The sequence below is a fragment of the Hyla sarda genome, chromosome 2 (assembly GCF_029499605.1).
Source record: "Hyla sarda isolate aHylSar1 chromosome 2, aHylSar1.hap1, whole genome shotgun sequence".
Lineage (NCBI taxonomy): Eukaryota > Metazoa > Chordata > Amphibia > Anura > Hylidae > Hyla > Hyla sarda.
Window position 1 is genome coordinate 22843422 of NC_079190.1, and position 21062 is coordinate 22864483.

The 21062-nt window shown below is 40.1% G+C and overlaps 2 protein-coding genes across 2 annotated transcripts in view; both read left to right on the top strand.

The window, feature by feature from the left end:
• Positions 1-886: 886 nt before the first annotated feature.
• On the top strand, positions 887-16628 carry HIKESHI (heat shock protein nuclear import factor hikeshi). Its single transcript, XM_056560316.1, has 5 exons — positions 887-1161; positions 8693-8930; positions 12608-12759; positions 13460-13578; positions 16224-16628. The coding sequence occupies exons 1-5, from the start codon at positions 1132-1134 to the stop codon at positions 16276-16278; spliced, it is 594 nt and encodes a 197-aa protein (XP_056416291.1). The 5' UTR covers positions 887-1131; the 3' UTR covers positions 16279-16628.
• A 2657-nt stretch (positions 16629-19285) lies between these two features.
• The window catches only part of CCDC81 (coiled-coil domain containing 81), a 95158-nt gene continuing 93381 nt past the window's right edge, over positions 19286-21062 (top strand). Inside the window, exon 1 of the mRNA XM_056561388.1 lies at positions 19286-19354. The gene's annotated coding sequence lies outside the window, so the exon portion shown is untranslated. The remainder of the gene's footprint in view (positions 19355-21062) is intronic.

Consider the following 21062-nt stretch of genomic DNA (forward strand, 5'->3'; position numbering starts at 1 on the left):
TAACATTAGAGAATTAGAATTGAGGAGAGACGACTAGGGGCTGTCCCACCTGAACGTAGTTACTCTGACTTGGGGGACCTCTACACTAGGTACGGTATGCAGTACGGTACTGGGACACCACAATAAACTTAGAATTTTTGGTATAGCCACTTGCATAAATGTCCGAACTTTTAAAATATAGAAATAATAAAGTTGCACGGTGAATGACGTAAATATAAAAAAAAAATTCCATACACCGGAATTGCTGATTTTTGGTCACTTCATGTACTAGATTAGATTATTAAAAATTTATAAAAAGTCCTATCAAAACACAATATATACTGATATAAAGTAAAGATTACGGTGCAAAAATGCGTAATTTTAACAGTAGAATGCACTGTGTACAAACGGAAGACCTCAAATTAGCAAAATTGCTAATTTCTTTTCAATTTCAAATACAATATACTGCAAATATTTTTTTATTTTGATTTTTTTTCCTTTTATGGTAAAATTTGTGATGTCATTACAACGAACAATTGGTCCCTCATAAAACAACAGGTGGAAAAAGCGTGAAAGCTTTATGGCTATTAGAAGGAAAAATCACAAAAATGAAAAATCGCTGCAGCCTCATGGGGTTAAAATACAACTATATTTTGCTGGTGTGAACCTGGTCTTACGTATATGGCCATATGTGTTGCAGATTCGCTGCAGATCTTCAGATTTACCACAATCTGGAATCCTCATTAATATGGTTGCAAAACTACAACTCCAAGCATGCCCAGCAAGCCAGGCATGCTGGGAGTTGTAGCTCTGGAAGCACACTGGTGGGGAAGCACTGACACGCACGAAACAGACGATTTCCATCCTCTTTTGTTTTCACACTTGACAGCCAACGTTGCCCTTTCCCAACATGGCGGAGTCTACTCGGGTCATGTGACCACTCGCTCTCCACCGCTGATCCCAGCTCGTAAGTAGACGTTGGTTTTAGTGCTTTGCCAGTCTCTACTATGGCGGTTTAACGTCTCTGATGGGCGGGGCTCGGGTCGCGTATTGTTTTTGAAGCTCCTAACCATAGGCTTTCTGGAAGTTTCTGGACGGGAGAGGGAGGAGAGGACCGGAGACCGGGACACAGGAGACCCGGGAGGTGCGGACATGTTCGGTTGTCTGGTGGCCGGGCGGCTGGTGAGTTAAAGTGGCTGGATATGCTGGGAGTAGTAGTCCTACCAGTGCAGCTGTGTACAGATACATTGTATATATGGCTGGATATGCTGGGAGTAGTAGTCCTACCAGTGCAGCAGTGTACAGATACATTGTATATATGGCTGGATATGCTGGGAGTAGTAGTCCTACCAGTGCAGTAGTGTACAGATACATTATATATATGGCTGGATATGCTGGGAGTAGTAGTCCTACCAGTGCAGTACTGTACAGATACATTGTATATATGGCTTAATGTGCTGGGAGTAGTAGTCCTACCAGTGCAGTACGGTACAGATACATTGTATATATGGCTGGATGTGCTGGGAGTAGTAGTCCTACCAGTGCAGCAGTGTACAGATACATTGTATATATGGCTTGATGTGCTGGGAGTAGTAGTCCTACCAGTGCAGTACTCTACAGATACATTGTATATATGGCTGGATGTGCTGGGAGTAGTAGTCCTACCATTGCAGCAGTGCGCAGATACATTGTATATATGGCTGGATATGCTGGGAGTAGTAGTCCTACCATTGCAGCAGTGTACAGATACATTGTATATGTGGATGGACATACTGGGGGGTATTCTTTTTACCTGTGTTTTTTTTTATTTTTATTTTTTACTTTGGTTTTTACGGACGTGCGCCAAATTTATCATTTAGCGCATGTCCTTTAGTAACTTAAGCGCATACCATATTCTACCTTTGGTATGTGTGTTTTCCATGTCAGAATATTGTTGGCGGTGATTTGCGCCAAAAGCAGGCAAATTAGCGCCAAAATACAATTGGAGCAAATGATAAATTACTGACCACTGCAAAAATGATACACAGGACCGTCAAAGACCTAGCAAGTTTACAAAGTGACATTGTAGAGAATGCACCAGATTTTGGCGCAAAAAGTCACTGCGCGCGCCAAAAAAAAAAAAAAAAATGTGCCAAACATACACAATAAAAGACACCAAAATCTGTTGATAAATATCCCCCCCCCCCCTACTGAGAGTAGTAGTCCTACCATTGCAGCAGTGTACAGATACATTGTATTCCTGGCTTGACATCCTGAGAGTAGTAGTCCTACCATTGCAGCACTATACAGATACATTGTATTCCTGGCTTGACATCCTGAGAGTAGTAGTCCTACCATTGCAGCACTATACAGATAAATTGTATCCTTGGCTGGACATGCTGGGAGTAGTAGGTAGTCCTCCCAGTGTACCAATACATTGTGTCCCTGTCTGGACATGCTGGGAGTAGTATTCTTGCCAGTGCAGTTCTGTACAGATGCATTGTGCCCCTGGCTGGATATGCTGAGAGTAGTAGTCCTAGCAAATCCCAGCAGGAAAGCTACCGTAGTTCAGCGGTCACCTACTTTTGTAAGGGTGCGTTCACATTGCCGTCTTTTTCCTGGTTTTTTTTTATCCCCGTTTTCGGTTCCGTTCTTGCAGGCTGTAAACGGATTAGAAAACGGTTAAAAAAAAAATCCCATTCATGTCATCCGTTCGCATGCGTTTTTTTAAACCTGTTTTTTGATCCGTTTTACTAAAAAAATTTCTTTTTTTTGTTAATAGAGATGAGCGAACTTACAGTAAATTTGATTCGTCACGAACTTCTCGGCTCGGCAGTTGATGACTTTTCCTGCATAAATTAGTTCAGCTTTCAGGTGCTCCGGTGGGCTGGAAAAGGTGGATACAGTCCTAGGAAAGAGTCTCCTAGGACTGTATCTACCTTTTCCAGCCCACCGGAGCACCGGAAAGCTGAACTAATTTATGCAGGAAAAGTCATCAACTGCCGAGCCGAGAAGTTCGTGACAAATCGAATTTACTGTAAGTTCGCTCATCTCTATTTATTAACTGAACAATAACAGATAACATCCGTTATTGTCCGTTTTTTTTTTTTTTTTTTTTTAAGTCCGTTTTTTTTTTTGACGGGAGAAGAACAGGACGGGTCTAGATGGCCGTGTGAACACAGCCTAATACAGTGGTCTTCAAACTGTGGCCCTCCAGATGTTGCAAAACTACAATTCCCAGAATGCCCGGACAGCCAACGGCTGTCCGGGCATTCTGGGAATTGTAGTTTTGCAACATCTGGAGGGCCACAGTTTGAAGACCACTGGCCTAATACATTGCAGACTATTGAAGGTAAACCCCTGTATAAGTATTTGTGTCTGTGTTTCCCAACCAGGGTGCCTCCAGCTGTGGCAAAACTACAATTCCCAGCAAGCCTGGACAGCCTGGGGTTTTATTGGTATCATTTTTGCGATACGTGCTACCTTTTGATCTTTTTTTTATTCCGCTATTTGTACAAAAATTGGCGAATTTTGCGTCTTTTTTTTTTTTTTTTTTTACGGCGTTCACCATGCGGGATAATTTACATTATAGTTTTATAGTTTTATCGCGGTAATTTTTTTAAAGTATCACGGTATTTCACGGTATTTTTTTTTTTTTACATTGAGACTTGCATTGAGGTGGCGTAGCGGAACTCAATGGGCTTTTGGAACTAAATGATCTGAACACTGGGGCAGTGGAGAACCCTTTTAAATAGATGTAACAAACAACCCTACAGCCTCCAGATGTTGCAAAACTACAACTCCCAGCATGTTGGACTATATAGTAGTATATAGTATAGGTCAGTGTTTCCCAACCAGGGGTGCCTCCAGCTGTTACAAAACTACAACTCCCAGCATGCTGGACTATATAGTAGTATATAATATAGGCCGTTGGCTGTCCGGGCATGCTGGGAGTTGTAGTTTTGCAACAGCTGGAGGGCCTACTGTAGGTATAGTATATTATACAGACCCCTGTCCATCCCAGAACCCTGACTCACCTTCCCAGTTGCTGCAGGGACCGTCCGGGGAGGGTGGTCCGGGGAATCCATCCTTCCTGTAGTGTCCGGCGGCATTCCGGGTGGAGGGTGAACCGGTCCGGGCTGTCCTTCTTCTTCGGGGGTCCTCTTCTCCACTCCGGGCAGGCTCCGGCCTAGTAACGCTGCATAGACGCCGCTGCGCAGTGACGTCCGTGCGCAGCGACGCACCTGACGTCATGGCGTAGCGGCGTCTATGCAGCGTACTAGGCCGAGTGGAGAAGAGGACCCCCGGAGAAGAAGGACAGCCCGGACCGGTTCACCCTCCACCCGGAATGCCACCGGACACTACAGGAAGGATGGATGGATGGCCCGGACCACCCCCATTAGGGGTAAGTTTAATTTTTTTTATTGACTCGGAGGGTGGGGGAGGGGCCCGACCGAGATAGCGGTATGGGCAAAAATCCATACCGTGGGAGAAAAAAACGGTATCCGGTTCATACCGGTATACCGCCCAGCACACAGCACAGTATGATCCGATCATCTGCACACCGTACAGCCTCTGGCTGGATCTCACAGGATTCCGTAGCAGGTAGACAGGAGGTCATGATCTGACCTCCTGTTGCCATAGCAACCAACGGCTATCCACGATCGTATCGCGGCGCCGCCGCCATTGGTGAAAAGGGGGAAACGCGCTTCCCCTGTCAACACCATAGATGCCGTGATCAGGAAAAATTTTAGTGCCACATATGGGTTATTTACGTAGTCTGTAAAAATTCTTCCACAATTATTTTGTGCCTTATTCTATATTAACACAACATTCATTTTAAAATGTAGTGGGTACACCAGAAAAAAATGAAAATTGTCAGTTTTTCCCATTTTACCCCCAAAAAGCGTAACATTTTTTTTTAAATAAACATATTTGGTATCGCCGCGTGCGTAAATGTCCGAACTAGAGATGAGCGAATTTACAGTAAATTCGATTCGTCACGAACTTCTCGGCTCGGCAGTTAATGACTTTTCCTGCATAAATTAGTTCAGCTTTCAGGTGCTCCCGTGGGCTGGAAAAGGTTGATACAGTCCTAGGAGACTCTTTCCTAGGAATGTATCCACCTTTTCCAGCCCACCGGAGCACCTGAAAGCTGAACTAATTTATGCAGGAAAAGCCAGCAACTGCCGAGCCGAGAAGTTCGTGACGAATTGAATTTACTGTAAGTTCGCTCATCTCTAGTCCGAACTATCAAAATATAATGTTAATGATCCGGTAGGGTGAATGGCGTAAACGTAAAAAATTAAAGTCCACAAATGCTGCTTTTTTGTCACATTTTATTTAAAAAAAATAATAATAAAAAATGATCTAAAAGTTTTATATATGTGGTATCTAAAAAAATTACAGATGACGGCGTAAAAAATGAGCCCTCATACCGCCCTATATACGGAAAAATGAAAAAGTTATAGGTGGTCAAAATAGGGCGATTTTAGATTACTGATTTTGTACAAAAAGTTTTAGATTTTTTTTAAGCGGTACAAAAATATAAAAGTATCTAGCCATGGGTATCGATCTAATCGTATTGACCCACAGAATAAAGAACACATGTCATTTTTACCGTAAAGTGTATAGTGTGAAAATGAAGCCCTCCAAAATGTGCAAAATTTTGGTTTTCATTCAAATTTCCTCCCAAAAATTTTTTTTTTTTGGGTTCGCCGTACATTTTATGGTAAAATGAGAGGTTTCATTACAAAGTACAATTGGTCACGCAAAAAACAAGCCCTTATATGGGTCTGTACATGGAAATATAAAGGAGGCGAGGATTTTAGAAGGCGAGGAGGAAAAAACAAAAACGCAAAAATTAAAATTGGCCTTGTCCATGAGGCGAAAATGGGCTTCGGTCATTAAGGGGTTAAAAAAAATGTGCTTTGGAATAAGCAAAAATAGGAAAGTCGCAAGTGTGCAAGTACGTGGAACGTTTTTACGCAAAAATATATATATATATACTAGGGAGCTTGATAAATCCGTCCATACAGGAAGGGTTCCAGCACTAATAAAAAATATTTATTTAATCCATAGAGATAAAAATGGTATGAAACACCTTGTTACCATTCTACCCTGTACCATTTTTATTTCTATGGATTAAATAAATATTACGTTTTATTATCTTTCTGGATTGCTGGAACCCTTCTTGTATGGACGGATTTATCAAGCTCCGTAGTAGATTTTTTTACATTTTTTAGCGTAAAAATGTTGCACGTACTTGAACGCGAAAAAAAACTTGACAAATTTTTTTTTTACATCCCTAGATATAGCAGCAACAGAAACGTATCCCCTATCCTTTAGAATGACACATCTCCTTTAAAGAGTACCTGTCATGATTTGGTTAAATTTTATAATCCTCCCAGTTCACTGCCCCCAACATGATAAACCACCACCTGCCTTTTTATTTTTATAATTTTTTTTTTTATTTTCTACCTTGATATTGTTCTGTATTTTCTGCTCAGTCTCAATCAGGTTCACAGACAGGGAAGGGGGCGTTCCCCAGCAGGCGTGACATCATCTGAAGCCATACAGGGGAGAACTTCCTCCCTCACTGTAGTACACACAGCCCAGAGCAGTTCAGTGTGGGATGAACGATGATTGGCTAAGGCTGCACCCCTTCCCCCCCCCCCCCCCCCCCCCCAAGCATTTCCTTATTTATGACTTCTGCCAGGCCAGCAGGAGTCCAAAGTCTGTGCAAAAGATGGGGGAAATGTGCTCTGGACAAGTAGGGAGACACCTAGTGGCAGCTTTTTTTAAACACAAATAAAACATAAACAAAGTACATTAGAAAGATTTTTTTATTTACCATGAGGAGTGCACTAGCAAACATATTTTTTAATAATAGCGACCATTTAAGGGGTGTACTCACAATTATAAGTTCTATTTTGGCTTCAGAATAGGGCATAACTATATTAATAATACATATAGTTAAATAATGCATTAAAGGTATAAATGCTCCCGCCACCTCAGCGACCTGAAGTGACCGCATACTGCGGCTTTGACTGTGGCTAATATTAGATACCGTGTACACAGCACTAAATGGTGGCATCTGTATGATGTGTCGCAGAGGTACCACCGGGTCTTGCCAGGTGACGGAGGAAGGTTATTACCATCTGGACATATCTACAGACACCATCTTGACTATATCCTGATTTAGGGCGGGGGAGTGTGCCTATATACTGATTTTCGGCCGTATTTTCCAAACAGTGTGGCTCTAGCTGTTGCAAAACTACAACTCCCAGCATGCCCGGACAGCCTTTGGCTGTCCGGGCATGCTGGGAGTTGTAGTTTTGCAACAGCCGGAGTCACACTGGTTAGGAAACACTGCTCGACATCTCTTAAACTTAGAAGGAAAACATTATTTTATAATTCTGCAAACAGCCATCAGCTTAGACGAAAGTATTAAAGGGGTATATATATTCATTCAACTGGCTCCAGAAAGTTAAACAGATTTAGAAATTACTTCTATTAAAAAATCTTAATCCTTCCAATAATTGTAAGCTGCTGAAGTTGAGTGGTTCTTTTCTGTCTGGCAACAGTGCTCTCTGCTGACATCTCTGTCTGTCTCGGGAATTGCACAGAGTAGAAGAGGTTTGCTATGGGGATTTGCTTTTACTCTGGACAGTTCCCGAGACAGGTGTCATCAGAGAGCACTCAGACAGAAAAGAACAACTCAACTTCAGTAGCTGATAATTATTGGAAGGATTAAGATTTTTTAATAGAGGTAATTTACTAATCTGTTTAACTTTCTGGAGCCAGTTGAGATATATACATATAAAAAAAAAAAAAATAATAATAATAATAATATATATAGAGGGGATGAGTATTTGCCTCAGGGCGAGGCCACCACTCCGTACAGAGCAGGGTGATCTGGCTTGGCTGGGGTAAGAGTCCTGAGAGCAGCTAAAGGGGATGAGTATTTGCCTCAGGGCAAGGCCATCTCTCCTGGTGTAACGGAGCTTCAGAAGGCCATTAAGCACTCCGCGGGCATTCTGGGTAGGGGAATATGCAAAGCAGCTCATTACATCACCTTTTCAGGTAATGTTCCCTGGTATCAGCTTGGCTCCTGTTAAGGAATATAAAAAGCTAATCGGGATTTATGCCAAGCCAGACTACTCCCCAAAAAGGAAGTTTCTACCCATCTGCAGACAGCTGTTTTGTCGTTTTAGCCACTCGTCAGTACAGAGTAGGGTGGTCTGGCTTGGCTGGGGTAAGAGGCCTGAGAGCAGCTAAAGGGGATGAGTATTTGCCTCAGCGCGAGGCCACCACTCCTGGTGTAACGGAGCTTCAGAAGGCCATTAAGCACTCCGCGGGCATTCTGGGTAGGGGAAATCCCGATCAACTTTTTATATTCTTTAACAGGAGCCAAGCTGATACCAGGGAACATTACCTGAAAAGGTGATGTAATGAGCTGCTTTGCATATTCCCCTACCCAGAATGCCCGCGGAGTGCTTAATGGCCTTCTCTTTCTGCTTGTCTTCAGCTTTGAGCATTATATATAGCTGACAGATTCCCTTTAAAGGGTTAATCCAGCCTGTAAAAATAGATTGCCTGTCCTCAGGATTGTCCCTCGATATCGGTTCATCGCAGTCTGACTCCTGGCGCCTGCACTGATCAGCTGTGGGGGGGCCGTGGCACTTGTGATGTTTACCTGTGCTTACAGATGTATGTTTTCTTGTCTCCATAGGTGCAGACAGATGCCCAGCAGGTAGCAGAGGATAAGTTTGTCTTTAACCTGCCTGACTATGACAGCATCAACCATGTGGTGGTTTTCATGCTTGGAACTATCCCCTTCCCAGAGAGAATGGGGGGATCTGTGTACATCTCGTACCCGGATCACAGCGGCATGCCTGTCTGGCAGCTACTCGGATTCATTACAAATGAAAAACCCAGTGCAATATTCAAGATCTCCGGCTTGAAGTCTGGTGAGTAATGGTTAAAGGGGTACTCCCCTGGAATTTTTTTTTTTTTTTAATCATCTGATGCCAGAAAGTTAAACAGATTTGTAAATGACTTCTATTTAAATATCTTAATCCTTCCAGTACTTATCAGCTGCTGTATGCTCCACAGGAAGTTCTTTTCATTTTGAATTTCTTTTCAGTTGGACCACAGTGCTCTCTGCTGACACCTCTGTCCATTTTAGTAACTGTCCAGAGCAGGAGAGGTTTGCTATGGGGATTTACTTCTGCTCTGGACAATTCCTAAAATGGCAGAGGTGTCAGCAGAGAGCACTGTGGTCAGACAGAAAAGAAATTCAAAAATAAAAGCACTTCCTGTGGAGCATACATCAGCTGATAAGTACTGGAAGGATTAAGATTTTTAAATAAAAGTAATTTACAAATCTGTTTAACTTTCTGGTACCAGTTGATTTAGAATTTTTTTTTTCCAGGGGAGTACCCCTTTAAGGTTGTTTTATGATATACATTTTATGCCTCGTCTCATTATGTCACTGACTAATTGATGGTCCCACATACATTTTATGGTCTTCTACTTAACCCTTTGGCTGCCAGAATGCAGCAGATTTGTTGCCGAAATCAATAGGGTTCCAAGTTGTTGCCACCAAAACAACTCCGTGTAGAAGAAGGCAACATTCTGTGCCCCCTTGATTTTGGATCACTGGTGGCTGTATATGTGGAGAGATGACCATTAACAGGTTGTAATTGGCAAAAAGTGTGATGATGACATGGCGAAAAGTTCCCGTATCTCTCCCCTGGGGTCATTGGAGGCTTTTCAGATGTGAATATTTTTCATAATTTCACTCAGTTTCCCATTCACATTCCTGCCCTACACAGAAAGTAAAACATTTAATACTGTGCCCTGTAAATTGTACTTATATATGTTAAAAACATGATCTAAGTCATTAGCAAGGCATTTCCAGCACTATGGTATTAACATGAAACTACTATAATACTGCTCCTATGTACAAGAATATAACTACTATAATACTGCTCCTATATACAAGAATATAACTACTATAATACTGCTCCTATATACAAGAATATAACTACTATAATACTGCTCCTATATACAAGAATATAACTACTATAATACTGCCTTCTATATACAAGAATATAACTACTATAATACTGATCCCATATACAAGAATATAAATGCTATAATACTGCTCCTATATACAAGAATATAACTACTATAATACTGCCCCTATATACAAGAATATAACTACCATAATACTGCCTCCTATATACAAGAATATAACTACTATAATACTGCACCTATATACAAGAATATAACTACCATAATACTGCCCCTATATACAAGAATATAACTACCATAATACTGCCTCCTATATACAAGAATAGAACTACTATAATACTGCTCCTATATACAAGAATAGAACTACTATAATACTGCTCCTATATACAAGAATAGAACTACTATAATACTGCTCCTATATACAAGAATAGAACTACTATAATACTGCTCCTATATACAAGAATATAACTACTATAATACTGCCTTCTATATACAAGAATATAACTACTATAATACTGTTCCCATATACAAGAATATAAATGCTATAATACTGCTCCTATATACAAGAATATAACTACTATAATACTGCCCCTATATACAAGAATATAACTACCATAATACTGCCTCCTATATACAAGAATATAACTACTATAATACTGCACCTATATACAAGAATATAACTACCATAATACTGCACCTATATACAAGAATATAACTACCATAATACTGCCTCCTATATACAAGAATAGAACTACTATAATACTGCTCCTATATACAAGAATAGAACTACTATAATACTGCTCCTATATACAAGAATAGAACTACTATAATCTCCTATATACAAGAATATAACTACTATAATACTGCTCGTATATACAAGAATATAACTACTATAATACTGCTCCTATATACAAGAATATAACTACTATAATACTGCCCCTATATACAAGAATATAACTACTATTATACTGTCTCCTATATTCAAGAATATAACTACTATAATACTGCCTCCTATATACAAGAATATAACTACTATAATACTGCTCCTATATACAAGAATATAACTACTATAATACTGCCTCCTACATACAAGACTATAACTACTATAATACTGCTCCTATATACAAGAATATAACTACTATAATACTGTCTCCTATATTCAAGAATATAACTACTATAATACTGCTCCTATATACAAGAATATAACTACTATAATACTGCTCCTATATACAAGAATATAACTACTATAATACTGCTCCTATGTACAAGAATATAACTACTATAATACTGCTCCTATGTACAAGAATATAACTACTATAATACAGCCCCTATGTACAAGAATATAACTACTATAATACTGCTCCTATATACAAGAATATAACTACTATAATACTGCCCCTATATACAAGAATATAACTACTATTATACTGTCTCCTATATTCAAGAATATAACTACTATAATACTGCTCCTATATACAAGAATATAACTACTATAATACTGCCCCTATGTACAAGAATATAACTACTATAATACTGCTCCTATATACAAGAATATAACTACTATAATACTGCTCCTATATACAAGAATATAACTACTATAATACTGCCTCCTACATACAAGAATATAACTACTATAATACTGCTACTATGTACAAGAATATAACTACTATAATACTGCTCCTATATATACAAGAATATAACTACTATAATACTGCTCCTATATACAAGAATATAACTACTATAATACTGCCTCCTATATACAAGAATATAACTACTATAATACTGCCTCCTACATGCAAGAATATAACTACTATAATACTGCCTCCTACATGCAAGAATATAACTACTATAATACTGCCTCCTATATACAAGAATATAACTACTATAATACTGCTCCTATATACAAGAATACAACTACTATAATACTGCCTCCTATATACAAGAATACAACTACTATAATACTGCTCCTATATACAAGAATATAACTACTATAATACTGCTCCTATGTACAAGAATACAACTACTATAATATTGCTCCTATATACAAGAATATATCTACTAGAATACTGCTCCTATATACAAGAATATATCTACTATAATACTGCTCCTATATACAAGAATATAACTACTATAATACTGCTCCTATATACAAGAATATAACTACTATAATACTGCTCCTATATACAAGAATATAACTACTATAATACTGCTCCTATATACAAGAATATAACTACTATAATACTGCTCCTATATACAAGAATATAACTACTATAATACTGCTGCTATATACAAGAATATAACTACTATAATACTTCCCGCTATGTACAACAATATAACTACTATGATACTGCTCCTATATACAAGAATATAATTATTATAATACTGCCTCCTATATACAAGAATATAACTACTAGAATACTGCTCCTATATACAAGAATATAACTACTATAATACTGCTCCTATATACAAGAATATAACTACTATAATACTGCCTCCTATATACAAGAATATAACTACTATAATACTGCTCCTATATACAAGAATATCACTACTATAATCCTGATCTCTGTTGCGATGAATTGTAATCCTGTAACTTTGGCTCTTGCAGGAGAGGGGACGCAGCACCCGTTTGGAGCGATGAGTTTACCGCAGACTCCTTCAGTAGCGCAGATCGGAATCTCTGTGGAGCTTTTGGAGCAGTTGGCACAGCAGACTCCAGTAGCCAATGCCGCGGTGTCAAATGTGGACTCGTTCACCCAGGTCAGTAGAGTAGCTATAATTTTCCATTTTCCGTTTTTTTTTTTTATTATACCGCCTTTGGACATGCTGGGAGTTGTAGTTTTGCTCATAATTTTGAAAAGTTTCCATGTGTATCCGATAGCCAACAATCCCCTTACACTAGTACAGTGTTTCCTAACCAGGGTGCCTCCAGCTGTTGCAAAACTACAACTCCCAGCATGTTGGACTATATAGTAGTATATAGTATAGGTCAGTGTTTCCCAACCAGGGGTGCCTCCAGCTGTTGCAAAACTACAACTCCCATCATGTTGGACTATATAGTAGTTTATAGTATAGGTCAGTTTTTCCCAACTGTTGCAAAACTACAACTCCCAGCATGTTGGACTATATAGTAGTATATAGTATAGGTCAGTGTTTCCCAACCAGTGGGTGCCTCCAGCTGTTGCAAAACTACAACTCCCAGCATGTTGGACTATCTAGTAGTATATAGTATAGGTCAGTGTTTCCCAACCAGGGGGTGCCTCCAGCTGTTGCAAAACTACAACTCCCAGCAAGCCCGGACAGCCGTTGGCCGTCCGGGCATGCTGGGAGTTGTAGTTTTGCAACAGCTGGAGGCACACTGGTTGGAAAACACTGCTGTAGGTAAAACAATGCGCCTTTCCTGGAACCTCTTCCGTACCTCACACTTGACCCATTTCCAATTACATTTCTTTTCCTCCAGTTCACTCAGAAAATGCTGGACAACTTCTATAACTTCGCTTCATCGTTCGCTGTGACTCAGGCGCAGATGACCCCGAACCCAACAGAAGTCTTCATACCATCCAATGTGGTTCTGAAATGGTGAGCAGGGGTTTTGTAATGTGTTTTTATTTATTTATTTATTTATTATTATTATTTTTTGTTATGGCCCTGTAGGCTATGAGGCCATTTCTTAGGTTTGATATTCACCTATAGTTAGACTGAGGTGGATGGGGTGCAGAAATGGCAGAGACATCAGGGGGTCCTGGTGCCTAAGGGGTTCAAACCACTTCTGTAGAAACATAGAAGAACCCTTCGGCCCTTCTAGTCTGCCCAATATTCTGAATACTATCATTAGTTCCTGGCCCTGTCTTATATGAAGGATAGCCTTATGTCTATCCCTATCTTAAATGAAGGATAACCTTATGCCCATCCCTATCTTATATGAAGGATAGCCTTATGCCCATCCCTATCTTATATGAAGGATAGCCTTATACCTATCTCTATCTTATATGAAGGATAGCCTTATGCCCATCCCTATCTTATATGAAGGATAGCCTTATGCCCATCCCTATCTTATATGAAGGATAGCCTTATGCCCATCCCTATCTTATATGAAGGATAGCCTTATGCCCATCCCTATCTTATATGAAGGATAGCCTTATGCCCATCCCTATCTTATATGAAGGATAGCCTTATGCCCATCCCTATCTTATATGAAGGATAGCCTTATGCCTATCCCTATCTTATATGAAGGATAACCTTATACCTATCCCTATCTTATATGAAGGATAACCTTGTACCTATCCCTATCTTTATATGAAGGATAGCCTTATGCCTATCCCTATTGTATATGAAGGATAACCTTATACCTATCCCTATCTTATATGAAGGATAGCCTTATGCCTATCCCTATCTTATATGAAGGATAGCCTTATACCTATCCCTATCTTATATGAAGGATAGCCTTATGCCCATCCCTATCTTATATGAAGGATAGCCTTATGCCTATCCCTATCTTATATGAAGGATATCCTTATGCTTATGTCTATCTTATATGAAGGATAGCCTTATGTCTATCCCTATCTTATATGAAGGATAGCCTTATACCTATCCCTATCTTATATAAAGGATAGCCTTATGCCCATCCCTATCTTATATGAAGGATAGCCTTATGCCTATCCCTATCTTATATGAAGGATAGCCTTATGCTTATGTCTATCTTATATGAAGGATAGCCTTATGTCTATCCCTATCTTATATGAAGGATAGTACATTCTGAACTTTATTCTGGAGTGCCCCTTTAGGATACGTTCATATGTGTGTAATGCACTGTGTGAGTTACCCGCTGCGGGAAACCAGCTGTAAGTTACACTACCATTTACTTTGAATGGTCTTCTGTTGGTATAACTTCCAATGGATTACCCGCAGAATATCGGATCGCGTGAATGTATCTCAAAGGTGTTTGACCATGAAACACATCCCCTATTTGTTTGAGTGCCTGATTAGTGGTTTTTTTTTTTATCCATATAAGAGAATATAACCTGTAGTGATATTACATGCAGGTCACTCGAATGAATGGCTGTGAATTGGGTGGTCGGTTTTATGTGTGCAGTCTACATCCACTCTAACATCTTAGTCCAACGTCAGACACTGTGCGCACAACACATGACATAGTCTCGACAAAAAAAACTGGACTGCACTCACCATCCAACGGGCCTTTATTCGGAGATACCAGACATATCAAGAGGATGCAGGGGTGAAGGCGGGGGACGTAAGTGGGACAGACTGTTTCACGCTCTCACAGCGCTTCTTCCAGCTGGTATACCAGCTGTAAGAAGCGCTGTGAGAGCGTGAAACAGTCTGTCCCGACAGGACTTTATTCGGAGATACCAGACATATCAAGAGGATGCAGGGGTGGAGGCGGGGGACGTAACCAGGACAGACGGTTTCACGCTCTCACAGCGCTTCTCAGAAGCGCTGTGAGAGCGTGAAACAGTCTGTCCCGGTTACGTCCCCCGCCTCCACCCCTGCATCCTCTTAATAGGTCTGGTATCTCCGAATAAAAACCCGTTGGATGGGAGTGCAGTCCTGTTTTCTTTGTCACGATTGTATACAAGCCTTGTTTGGATTATGCACCACCGCTGCCAACGCTATCCCTGGGGTTTCCAACGCTCTCCACTGTGATAAATGTCCAGCTAACCTAGAGTCCCATCAGTGCCGGACCTATCTGTCCTCTCCTATTCACCCTACATGACATAGTCTGCCTCCTCCGCATGGTGTCTGCACCACAAGCAAACGGAGTCTAAGTCTTTAAGAATGGGCTAAAACATAATAATCTCCTTGCATACACAACAAAACTGTCCTCTGAATGGACGGATCACACGGTGTGCAAAATTCTGTTCAATTTTATGAAGACGATGCATTTCCGAGCGGTCCCAGCGCCGTCATGTTTTGCCGGTGCCCGCTGTCTGCGGCATGTTTGCCGGTTTGAGCATAGCCTTACAGGTTCCACAGCTGATGGTTGTCTTTCTCTTCTCTGGCCATTAGAGCCCCCCCCCCCCCCCCCATGACGTCCATAGCAGTTTTTATGTTTTCCTTTTTGTACACGTATGTCATGCATCATCATTAATAATAATAACAATATAATAAATAAAATAAAAAATAATGATGAATAATAATAATATAATATTTTTAATTATTTTATTATCATTATTATTATTATATTTTAATTTTTTTTCCCTCAGGTACGAGAACTTTCAGCGGCGTCTAGCACAGAACCCCTTCTTCTGGAAAACGTAAACAGGAGACGTTCACGCCCGGCAACTCTCTACGACATTTTGTGCCTCTTCTTAACACTTTATTTGCTGGATAAAACCCTTCTTCATTCTCTCCGGCAGAATGTGTTTTTGAAGCCCTTGGGCACGATGGTATCTACTCTTGCTGCAGATATCAGATGATGAGGATATCGGTGGTTTGGGCTCTGGCAGCTGAGGCTCTGAAAGTTCATAAAATCGGGGCCCGACCCTATCTCTTTATTCAATAAGTATCTTACGTAACCTGTTTTAAGGTTCTTTGCTAAACGAATGTGCTGTATTTCACCTTTTGCCAGAATTTTATTTTTTTTTATTCATTTTTTTTTTTTTTTTTTTGCAAATAAACCCAAAAACTGAATTTTTATTTTAAAAAAATAATAAAAAAAATAATAAAAAATTCCAGTCAGTTATACAAATTGGTCATAGTCTTAAGAGGACCTCATTTACCAAAACTGGTCACGCCTCATCACTCATCTTTTTCTGCTTTCTGACTGGTTGCGGTCAGGAACAAGGTCAGTTCTACCATATTAAGATGGTTTTGATAAATGAGGCCTGATAGGGGAAATTCCCTAATACTGTGATCTCACGTTGCATTTGCAGCATCACTTTATTTTTTTTCTGTGAATGACCAAAATCGTGGTAAAAATGACACCTGTTTACCACTATTTCAGCAAATCGCAGTGTTGCCACCACACGGTAGCGCAACCTCTGAACACAGCCTTAGGAAATGGTATGTGGCTATTACACTGATAAATCTCCCCAATTTTTATTTATTTTTTTCTTTGCGTTTTGAACGTCTGCGTTCACATGTTGCGGCTATTTACGGCAGCCGTTTGTGTTTTTGCCGCACATAGCCAAAATCACGATAAAAATGACACATTTTAGCGCAATTATGCAAGTTACAGTAAAATATGTAATTTTTTTACTGTCATTTTGGTCATTTACGGTAAAAAAAAATGCCGGTGGTATTTAGCTGCGCTACTGCTTATTAGCCATAAAATGTGAACATGGCCTTAAAGACGGATTAGATAAGGTACTTAGTGAAATGTGTTACAGGCTTTTTTTATTTTTTTAAATTTTTTTTATTTACGTTTTGGATTCTGTTTTTTGGATTTTTTTATGTTTTTTTTTATTACAATTGCTGCTTGTTGTGATGTTTAAATAAGAAATAATATTTAATGAAAATTTTCGCTTGGGGAGGTAAAAAGCATGACTGTGTTCACGGAATCCCCGTTTTTTTGTTCTTTGTGTAATTTTTATAGTCTTACCCGTATCTGTTAAAGAGTTAAGTTTTGCCAACAATATGGCAGCTGTATGTAGTAGTGCATTTATACTCTGCGGTTCCCTCGGCAGATGAAGCCAAATCTACTGCGCCGTAGTAGAGACTCTGACCGCTGTGCCCGAGCGTCTTATCACCAGAGACGACCTTCAGCTTTACATGACTTTTATAGTATAAATGATGTTCTTGACACAGGGGAACGTGTTACTTCTGGTTAAACTACAGATTAAGCTTTACTATTTTATGCTTTAAATAAAACTTTTTTGTGCCATAAAGTGAGAACCAATAAGGAATTGTTAAAATGGAATGAAGCATTAAGATAACTGGCCACTTTATTAGGTACACCGTTCATCTCCTGGGATGGACCCCTTTCGCCTTCATTCTTTGTCCATACTTTCTACAAGGTGCTGGAAACATTCCTCAGATTTCGCTTCATATGGATATGATGACATCACACAGTTCCTCCATATAGACATGATGACATCACACAGTTCTTCCATATGGACATGATGACATCACACAGTTCCTCCATATAGACATGATGACATCACACAGTTCTTCCATATGGACATGATGACATCACACAGTTCTTCCATATGGACATGATGACATCACACAGTTCCTCCATATGGACATGATGACATCACACAGTTCCTCTATATAGACATGATGACATCACACAGTTCTTCCATATGGACATGATGACATCACACAGTTCTTCCATATGGACATGATGACATCACACAGTTCCTCCATATGGACATGATGACATCACACAGTTCCTCTATATAGACATGATGACATCACACACTTCCTCCATATAGACATGATGACATCACACAGTTCCTCTATATGGACATGATGACATCACACAGTTCTTCCATATGGACATGATGACATCACACAGTTCCTCCATATAGACATGATGACATCACACAGTTCTTCCATATGGACATGATGACATCACACAGTTCCTCCATATGGACATGATGACATCACACAGTTCCTCCATATGGACATGATGACATCACACAGTTCCTCCATATGGACATGATGACATCACACAGTTCCTCCATATGGACATGACGACATCACACAGTTCCTCCATATGGACATGACGACATCACACAGTTCCTCCATATGGACACGATGACATCACATCACACAGTTCCTCCATATGGACACGATGACATCACATCACACAGTTCCTCCATATAGACATGATGACATCACACAGTTCCTCCATATGGACATGATGACATCACACAGTTCCTCCATATGGACATGATGACATCACACAGTTCCTCCATATGGACACGATGACATCACACAGTTCCTCCATATAGACATGATGACATCACACAGTTGCTGTGGATTTGTCGGATCCATGATGAGAATCTCCGGTTCCACCACATCCCAGCTGTGATCTATAGGATGAGATCTGGTGACTGACCTCATTGTCCTGTATGAGATGATGTCATGTGACCTCATTGTCTTGTATGAGATGATGTCATGTGACATTGGGCATTATCCTGCTGGAAGTATCAGATAATGGGGGAGATTTATCAAAACCTGTCCAGAGGAAAATTTGCCCAGTTGCCCATAGCAACCAATCAGATCACTACTTTCATTTTTCACAGGCCTTCCCAAAAATGAAAGAAGCGAGCTGATTGGTTGCTATGGGCAACTGGGCAAGTTTACCTCTGGACAGGTTTTGATAAATCTCCCCCAATGTGTCCACTGTGGTCACAAAGAGATGGACCTGGTCAGTAACAATACTCCGGTAGGCTGTGGTGTTTATACCAAGATCAATTGGTACTTAGTCCCTTAAGGACCAGGCCAATTGTATTTTATCATTTTCTTTTTTTTTTTCCCCTCCTCTCCTAAAAATCATAACTCATATATTTTCATCCACAGACCCCTGGGGGGGCTTGTTTTTTTGCACGACCAATTGTACTTTGTAATGACATCATTTTACCATAAAATGTATGGCACAACCAAAAGATATTTATGTGGGGGAATTGAAAAGAAAACCGCAATTTAGTAAATTTTGGAAGGTTTCGTTTTCACACTGTACACTTTACGTGAAAATGACATGTTTTTATTATTCTGTGGGTCAATACTATCAAAATGATACCCATGTTTACATACTTTTCTATTATTGAAATGCTTTAAAAAAAAAAAAATTCAAACTTTTTAAACAAAATTAGTATGTTTAACCCCTCAACGGCCAAGGATGCCGCATCTAAAAGGAAAGTAAAAGCTTCCCTGCTGCTCAGTGGGGCTGATTGGGACCACCGCAGTGAAAATACAGTGCCCCGATCAGCTAGGACGCGAGCGGAGGTCCTCTTACCTTCCTCCGGCGCGTCCGTTCAGGGATTGATTCCTCCAAGCCTGAGATGCAGGCTTGAGCAATTGACCGCCGATAACACTGATCAATGCAAAGCTATGGCTTTGCAGTGATTAGTGTATAAGATCAGTGTGTGCAATGTTATAGCCCTCTATGGGAGCTATAACACTGCAAAAGAAAGTGTAAAAAAAAAAAAAAAAAGTTAATAAATGTGATTTAACCCTTTCCCTAATAAAAGTACATATCACCCCCCTTTTCCCATAAAAAAAAAAAAAAATAAAATATATATATATATATATATATATATATATATAACATATGGGGTATCGCCGCGTGCGTAAATGTCTGAACTATAAAAATATATAATTAATTAAATCGCACGGTCAATGGCGTATGCGCAAAAAAATTCCAAAGTCCAAAATAACGTCTTTTTGGTCACTTTTTATATAATGAAAAAATGAATAAAAAGCGATCAAAAAGTCCGATCAATACATAAATGGTACTGCTAAAAACTTCAGATCATGGCTCAAAAAATTAGCCCTCATACCGCCCCATACGCGGTAAAATAAAAAAGTTATAGGTGTCATAAGATGACTATTTTAAACGTATACATTTTCCTGTATGTAGTTATGATTTTTTCCTACAGATGGTTGTGGGTGTAAATCCCAGTGGATCAGCAGTTTGTGAAATACTCAGACCAGCCCGTCTGGCACCAACAACCATGTCACGTTCACAGTCACTTAAAGGGGTACGCATAGTGACGTCACGGCTCTGCCCCTGTGTGACATCACGCTCTGCCCCCTCAATGCAAGCCTATGGAGGGGGCGTGACAGCAGAGGGGGCGTGATGTCACACGGGGGCGGAGCCGTGACATCACTATGCTCCGTCTCCGTGATCACCAGTAATCAGACCCGGAGCGAGCATGCTCTGAGGGCTGATTCTAACGGGGTGCGATGTGGAAGATCACGGGGGTCCCCAGCGGCAGGACCCCCGCGATCAGACATCTTATCCCCTGTCCTTTGGATAGGGGATAGGATGTCTTAGCGCCGGAGTACCCCTTTAAATCCCATTTCTCTATCGGCTCCATTGGGGGACACAGACCTTGGGTATATGCTTTTGTTGCTAGGAGACTTGACACTAT